The sequence below is a fragment of the Peromyscus leucopus genome, chromosome 5 (genome assembly GCF_004664715.2).
Source record: "Peromyscus leucopus breed LL Stock chromosome 5, UCI_PerLeu_2.1, whole genome shotgun sequence".
In the NCBI taxonomy this organism is placed as follows: domain Eukaryota; kingdom Metazoa; phylum Chordata; class Mammalia; order Rodentia; family Cricetidae; genus Peromyscus; species Peromyscus leucopus.
Genome location: NC_051067.1, coordinates 40331563 through 40339801, shown reverse-complemented (window position 1 = coordinate 40339801; position 8239 = coordinate 40331563). Strand labels below are relative to the sequence as shown.

The 8239-nt window shown below is 40.0% G+C and overlaps 1 protein-coding gene and 1 pseudogene across 1 annotated transcript; one reads left to right on the top strand and one right to left on the bottom strand.

Moving 5' to 3' along the window:
* The first annotated feature begins 457 nt into the window (after positions 1 to 457).
* Positions 458 to 1336, top strand: LOC114700395 (annotated as a pseudogene).
* Positions 1337 to 5642: 4306 nt separating this feature from the next.
* On the bottom strand, positions 5643 to 6603 carry LOC114700505 (vomeronasal type-1 receptor 4-like). The gene has a single exon (XM_028880145.1). It carries the CDS (start codon positions 6592 to 6594, stop codon positions 5650 to 5652), a length of 945 nt encoding a protein of 314 aa, XP_028735978.1. The 5' UTR covers positions 6595 to 6603; the 3' UTR covers positions 5643 to 5649.
* Between the last annotated feature and the right edge of the window lie 1636 nt (positions 6604 to 8239).

Here is an 8239-nt window from a genome sequence, read left to right as displayed (position 1 = left end):
ACATTCCCAGTGCTTCAGTTCCTACATCATGGCTTTGAACACATTTTCACTTTTTGGTGAAGTATAAGGGATATGGATCTAGCTTCTGCCTTCTGTCTGAGCTACACTTTCCTCAGTGTGTTTTGGGTGAAGCTGTATTGGTTTGTATTTAGACTCTCTGCTTTATCTTCTTGATCTACAACTGGTTTTTGTGTCAACATCTTGATTTTGTTGTTACTAGTATAATTTGAGATTACGTAATTAAGTTCAACACATAGCTTGGAAATTTAGATTTCTGTAAACAAGTCTTCAAGGAAATTCTGGGTCAATAAATCTGAACAATAATATAGATCATTTCCTTATTCTCCAGAAAACTGAGTGGCTTTAAAAGATTTTTTTTTTCTGATACTTACCATGATTTACTGATTTCTTCAAAAAGGTGCTTGTTGGATCAAGTATTTCTGCCTCAGAAATAAGGATGATTTTGGACCCTGTGAAGGGCACAGTCTTCTTCTGTCTCACTGGGCTTGGCACCATGGGGAACATCTCAGTTTTTGTGAGTTACATGCACATGTTCCAAAACACAGAGAAGAAACCTATACACCTCATTCTTGCTCACTTGGCACTCACAAACATCATAATGCTTCTTTCGAAAGGGATGCCGAAGACTATAGAAGCCTTTAATTTTAGAAACTTCTTAGATGACACCAGTTGTAAAGTTGTTGTTTACCTGGCAAGGACATCCCTGGGCCTCTCCATCTGCACCAGCAGTCTCCTCACTGTGGTCCAGGCCATCACCATCAGCCCCAGACACTCCAGGTGGCAGAGGTTCACCCTAAAGACTCCACAGCACATTGTTTCCTCACTGTTCTTCTTTTGGATACTCAATTTCTTGATCAGCATGAATTTACCATATTACATCAAAAGTACCAACAGTGTGAACATAACACAGGTTAAAAAAGGCAGTAATTATTGCTATTTTCTGCCAGAAAGCTGGATAATAAGATGGATTTTTCTCACCCTCATGGTCCTGAGAGATGCAGTGTTTTAGGGAGCCATGGGAGGGGCCAGTGGCTACATGGTATCTCTTCTCCACAAGCACCACCAGCATGTCCTCTACCTTCAGAAGGCCAAGCTTCTCTACAGAACTCCCCCTGAGCTGAGAGCTGCCCAGAGTGTCCTCCTTCTGATGTTCTGTTTTCTTTTCTTCTACTGGGCAGATTGTTTTATTTCTTTATATTTTACTTTCTTCATAGAAAATTATTCCAAATTACTATATGTTCCAGAGTTTCTAACACTTGGTTATGCAGTTATCAGCCCCTTCATACTTATTCAGAGAGATGGACATCTGACTTAATGTTGTCACACTCAGTAAGAGAGGTCAGGCATTGATAAATGTCCATGTATCCTTTCAGCATACAAAACACAAAACTTGATAGTTTTGTTTAGGTGCACATAATACCATATCGACTAAGAGTATCTCAACACATAGTGGTGGATAAACACTCAACAAATGGTGACTGTGCTTAGCTAATAATGAGGCTGAAGAAAGTTCAAAGCCACAACTGTCCCTTCCTCCATCTTGCCTTCCTCCATGAAATAGCTGATATTCTCTTGTGTGTAAAAAGGATCATTCATGATCACCACTTCTGGTAGTAGAAAGAGTCATGGAAGCACACCATCAATACATGATAGAGGCAATGCATAAATATCACAGTGACTCCCATTGAATAATACAATTTATATGTTATTTTTAGAATGAAAATAAATGCATTATACAGGTCAGCCTGGGTCCTCACAATCCTGGTTGGCTGAACATATCCACAGGCCTGCCTTGTGCTACTCAGCCCCAGGTGAGTTAAAGACACCCACAGGCCGGCCTGTGTAGGAGGAGTTTTCTGTCTAGACTGCCAACTAGCTTTGTCCTACCAGCCAATCCCCAAATAACTACACAGATTTAATAGTAATTATAAATGTTTGGTCAATAACTCAGCCTTGTTTTTTAGGTAGCTCTTATAAATCAACCCATTTCTAATAACCTATGTGCTTCCCTGAGGCTCATTCACCCCATCTATGTATTTCACATTCTGCTCTTTCTACATCTCATGGCACCTCTTCTGACTCCACTTTTCCCCCCAGCATTTGCTCTGCCCCGTAAATCCTGCCTAGTCATTGGCCAATCATCTTTTTGGTAACAATGAGAGCAATATGTCTTCATGGTATACAAAAGGATTATTCCACAGCATTTCCTTCCTTTTGTCTAATTAAAAATGAAGGATTTTAACTTTAACGTAATAAAAATATATACACTAAAAATAAATACCAGGTAAGAATTACATTCACAAATTCTAGCCATATGCATTTGGCAAATTCAGAGAAAATATTCCATTTTCTGTTCTATAGTGGTGAGTACAAAGTGTTGTACCTAATTCACTTTCTAGCCTAACTTATATTACCAACCCAAAACTATACTTTTTGTCTCTCAAGCTTATACCCTTTACACCCCTTTTGTGAGTTCTTTTCTGAATCTGGTAACAAGGAAGACTATAACTATAACTATCCAGTTTTCAACTCTGTCAGAGACCTGAGAAGAATATGATATTACCTGAGTAAACAGGAAGTGCAGAGCAACAACTTCCAAAACCAAGAAATGACAGAGACAGCTGACCTCCTGGACAAACACCCAAGGTTCCTCTGTAACACCGGGGCATTTATCTTCAGCCTACAGACCTAGAATATCTGACAGACTTTTCTGTGAAGCAGGAATTTTGAAGGACTGTCCTGCCTTGTCATGGTATTTGGCATTCACTTTCTTTTGGGTCCCACTTCACAAATTTGGACAGCATACTTTCAGGAGTTAAGGGAGGATCAATTTCTTGTCCAGTGGCTAACTTTTGCCACAAAGGAGACTTTCTTCAATGCCCATCATCTTCTCTGATGTAGAATGGTACTGCCAGGAGCAGACATTTCTCATTGTCATAAAAAGTCTTATATTATTAAAACATCTTGAATGCCATATTCTGTTGATATTTGAATCATTTAAAGACTACCTATCTATCTAAAATATATCTCTGTTTGACATTGATAATATATGTAACTTGACTATAAGCTTGGTTGTAATAGGTGACTAACTACCAATCTGCACTTCTTTCTTTCTTCCCTCCTTCCTTCCTTCCTTCCTTCCTTCCTTCCTTCCTTCCTTCCTTCCTTCCTCCTTCCTTCCTTCCTTCCTTCCTTCCTTCCTTCCTTCCTTCTTCCCTCCCTCCCTGCCTCCCTCCCTCCCTCTCTCTCTCTCTCTCTTTCTCTCTTTCTTTCTTTCTTTCTTTCTTTCTTTCTTTCTTTCTTTCTTTCTTTTGACAGGGTTTCTCTGTGTAGCTTTGGCACCTTTCCTGGAACTCACTCTGTAGCCCAGGCTGGCCTCAAACTCACAGAGATCTGCCTACCTCTGCCTGCTGAGTGTTGGGATCAAAGTGTGTACTATCACCACCCAGCGTCAAAGGCTTATATTATTTACAAACTGTATGGCCGATGGCTTCGGCTTCTTGCTAGCTAGCTCTTTCATCTTAAATTAACCCATTCCTATTAATCTACATGTTGCCATATGGCTGTGGCGTTACTGGTCTGCTGGCATCTCCTTACTCCTGTGGAGGAGCTGTTGTCTCTCTTGACTCCACCCTTCTCTCTGTATCTCTGCTTGGATTTCCCATGAGCCACACATATTCACAGCATATAGAAATACATCCCACTGCAAAGCAAGGATGATGGCTATAGTCTATATTGTTTTGGGGGTCTTTGGATATCCTTGACCAATAACTCAAAGAGCAGTATCCCTTACTAAGCACTAGGGTTCTATGTCCATTGCTTTTGGGAGGATTATTATTCTCTGTGTGGGGTAGCTCTATTTAAACTGTGTGTGTGTGTGTGTGTGTGTGTGTGTGTGTAGTCATCTTCCCCGCTTGGCCTCCACCTCCTTCTCCTCTTCCTCCTTTATCCTCACCCTCCCTGTCGCTCCTTTCTTAACCCCTTCAGTCCTGAGATTGCAGGCATGCACACCACACTGGGCAAAACGCCTTGATCTGAAGGAACCAGAGTTCACACAAGTGCTTTCTAAATCAGTCTTTGAGCGCTGACTCAAAGGAAGTGATGTAAGATCCTGGGGATGGGGTGACACACAGTGTGCCGCATCTGAACATGAGGGAAGGTTGCTGAGCATTAAGAGCAGACAGCAGATGCATGACCATTGACACAGCCCAAGAGAGGACAGACTGGAATTGGAGCTGCGTTTACTCTCTTCTCTTCATAGATTGTGTTGCCAGTAAAATAAAAATATAAAAACAAATCCTGCAGTGATGATTGCCTACAAAACCTTTCATAATGTTGGAATAAATGATAACTGAAGAAAATATTTGAAATCTAAGATATTTTTACATTCACACTGCAAGGTAATATTTATACTAGAAAGCCAAGCTACTTAAGGAACTATAGCATAAAATTATAACAGAAATTGCTAACATTTTTTGGTGCAACCAAACACAAAATAAATATGTATTCACCATTGTAAAGTAGAACCATGATGTACCCAGATGTTTATAGGAGTTCTCACCATAGGTGATAGAAATGGTATTTTCAAATAGTGTACAAATCTGTCTCTAACAATTCTAGAGTTTTATGTTCAAAGATAATATAATAAGTTAACTATCAGTAAGTATTTTTCATAATAGGTTCATCCGATATCTGATAACTAGACCCATATTTTCTACCCAGTACCTTACTGTGTGGCTGTAATTGCAGAAATTGTCAATTAAATTAAATTAGAATCAGATTCTTATGCAGTTCTTTAATGACAGAGAGATGACTAGTGTTGTGAAGAGTCAGGGTGCAACAAAGGGCAGCTACCAACAAGTCCTGTCTGCTTGCAAACACATTTATTTATCAATATTGAAAAATGAATTCACATTTTTATGAATAAAGCAATTATAGAGGGATATAAAATGGCACTTTACTGTGCATACAATACCTGGTTACACAGTCTATAATCTATGTTACTGCAGACTCTCTTCATGCATCGATTAATGTTTCCATGCATTTCAGTTCTGTGATTGGTGTCAATGGATTCTATTGACTGAAATTTCATAGTACATGTCAATCCAGATAAAGGTGTCTTGATTCTTCACCATTTCTTTACAATTCCATAAGATCCTTTCAGTGGCTGGATAATTAACCTGCTTTCAAGCAGTTAAAAATGGGCTTTTTGTGGTTACATTATTGTTTTTAGGAAACAACAATTCCATAATGTATAACATTTTCCCGCAGTGAAATTCTCAAAGAACAAATCTACCTGTGGCTATAGATCTAAGATAAGAAATTCCTAGCTAAAAGAGAGAAAGACGAGTTCTTTTGATAAAATTTACCCAATTTGTCCTCACACATCCCACTCCTGGACTCACAGTGCTGAGAAAATCATTTTCATAATCTGCTGTTAAAGGCACTTCTCCAGGGTGTGTAGCTGGAGAAAATATCCATATCATTGTAGTTTGCTTAGAACTCTCTCAAGTCAAGGCTGTGAGTCACTAGGATTACTGTCTAAGAATAAAAACATCTTTAAAGTGCTTTGGTTGAATTTTGTCTTACCCACACAATATTAGAGAACTGAGATTTCTTTTATGCTTATTAAACAGATAAACGAGAGGGACATTTCCTCAATTTCTTCCACTGAGCATGCCAACACTCAGTCGGAAGTCCATCCCTGTGAATCAGCACAAGGGGGCTGAAGACTGCATAACCATGGACCAGAAATTTTTGAATAATCATTATCTCAGAATCGTTTTGAGATAAGTCTGAAGAGAGACTTAAAAATATAGAAAAAGCACAGTCAGTCCAATAGAAAAAAACAAAACAGAGCATCAGAAGGAGGACACTCTGGGCAGCTCTCAGCTCAGGGGGAGTTCTGTAGAGAAGCTTGGCCTTCTGAAGGTAGAGGACGTGCTGGTGGTGCTTGTGGAGAAGAGATACCATATAGCCACTGGCCCCTCCCATGGCTCCCTGAAACACTGCATCTCTCAGGACCATGAGAGGGAGAACAAGCCACTTTGTTTTCTGACTTTCTAGCATAAAATAACAATAGTTGACTTCACTCGTAAGCTGTGATATATTCGGGTTTATACTTGTGATGGAGTGGATTAGGTTCACACTTATTAAAGCATTGAGTATCCAAAAGAAAAAAAAGAATAGAAGGATGTGCCATGCAGACTTTGGTCTGAGCCTCCTCCACCCAGATGCTCTGGGACTGATGATGATGGCCTGGACCACAGTGAGGAGACTGCTGGTGCAGATGGAGACACCTCGGGCCACCCTTGACAGGTAAACGATGATCTTACAGCCTATGTCATCTAAGAAGTTTCTCAAACCAAAATTTGCTATTGTCTTTGGCAATCCTTTAGCAAGAAGGATTATGATGTTTGCAAAAGCCAAGTGGATGAGAATAAGGTGTATGGGTTTCCTCTCAGGGCCTCTCCACCAACTGAACATATAATTCACAGAAACAGAAATGTTTCCCAGAGTGCCAAGCACAGTCATGAAGAAGAAAACTATTTCCTTAATAACCTTCAGAACCATTTCTTCCTTCTTAGGTAGAAAAACTTGTTTCCACGCTGTAAACACTTTTCAAAAAAGCATCAGTAATGCTAGACATGGATCTGAAAAACACATTTTGTACAATGGCATTTTCTAGTGTGCAAGAGGTAGCAATGGAAACATGTAATGTTTCAGATTAGATCCTTGAAATGCCTCCTTTTTCCCACTGTGGACTCTGGGATATTGTGTGTTCTTTGACAGATGAGTTTGGTAACTGCTATTCAAAATCTAAAGTTTCAAAGGAGATTTTGATTTTTGAGCTGTGCACTAGCAAAGTTGACTTGGTTGTGTGTGTGTGAGTGTGTGTGTGTGTATGTGTGTGTGTGTGTCTGTCTGTCTGTTTATGTGCATGAATTATCCTAGTTAACTCTCAACATAGCTGAATTGAACTCCAAGTTTATCTAACCAACACTTCTTCCTCTGTTTCTCATTCTATTTCATCATATTTTCTCCCCTGACTCCCAAAGCCTGAGGCTCATGCTGAATCTCTGTGCCTTCCTCACATCACCTCACAGACACTGGAATTCCTGCTGGGTCACCACCTGTAACTTATCTCAGATTTGGTACCTCACCCTCCACACTGTCTCCTCCTTTGTTGATATTCCTTTCTTGTCTGCATCTGGATTAGTAGAACCATTCCCAGATCTGCATTTGGCTTCAAAGCTTTATAATTTGGATTTCTCCATTTAAATGTTTTGACATTAACTATTCTGTGATTTCACTCCATATAAATGATTATGCTTTAAAAAAAAAAAACCAATCCTCAGTGAAAAGTCATATTGAATAATCTTTTCAGATAGGGTCCAAAAATTAAAGCTGAATCATCAAAAGACATCCTGAAAAAGAGTCCTGGGTTAAAAAGTCATGTTACTACCCCGTTGTAATTAGGAAGAGCATCAAGAGGAATCTTGGGACATTTCCTAGGAGAGTGGGTAGCAGAGGGCTGTGATCTCGGTGGATGTCTTCAGGGAATCTGTGACCCCCAATGAGCAACCTAAGGGCATCTAAAAGAGTTTGGAATAGCTCTGGACCAGGGGATGATGATAACGTGGATGGGAGAAGGAGATTAATGAAGTATTATGTGATGCTATGAAATGAGTGCAGTTCATGACTTATGACTCCTCAGTATTTTCTACATACAGTACCGTAGGTTGGGGCATACTGTGTGACCAGGGATCCCATCTAAGAGTTCACAGTGTCATTTGCCTCTGTGGGGCCTTGTGAGCAGCAGTTTGTCAGTTTGCTTTGCAGCTGCTTCTCCTGATTCTTCTCCAATCTGTTTATCAGGCAGGCTGCTTTGTTCTGCAAGGGTGTGAGCTGATTCAAGAACCTTAGATCTCAGCAGGATGTTATTCTTCATGTTCAGGAACTCCGTTCTCATTTCTTAGGGACTTATGGTAAGTTTGGGCACCTTCTAGAATGAGAGGAAACTCGATATTTCAGTGGCTCCATGAGATTGTGTGTTCTGAGTACTTGGAATGTTTCGGTTCCCTATGCCCACTCCTGTTACACTTACAGGATTGCTTTAAATGTCTGCGTCTTGATGATATCACCTGTGACCTGCATGAACATAGCCTTGTGGGTTCATGTAGTCTAATGACTCTAGTAATGTCATTTATGGCCTTTG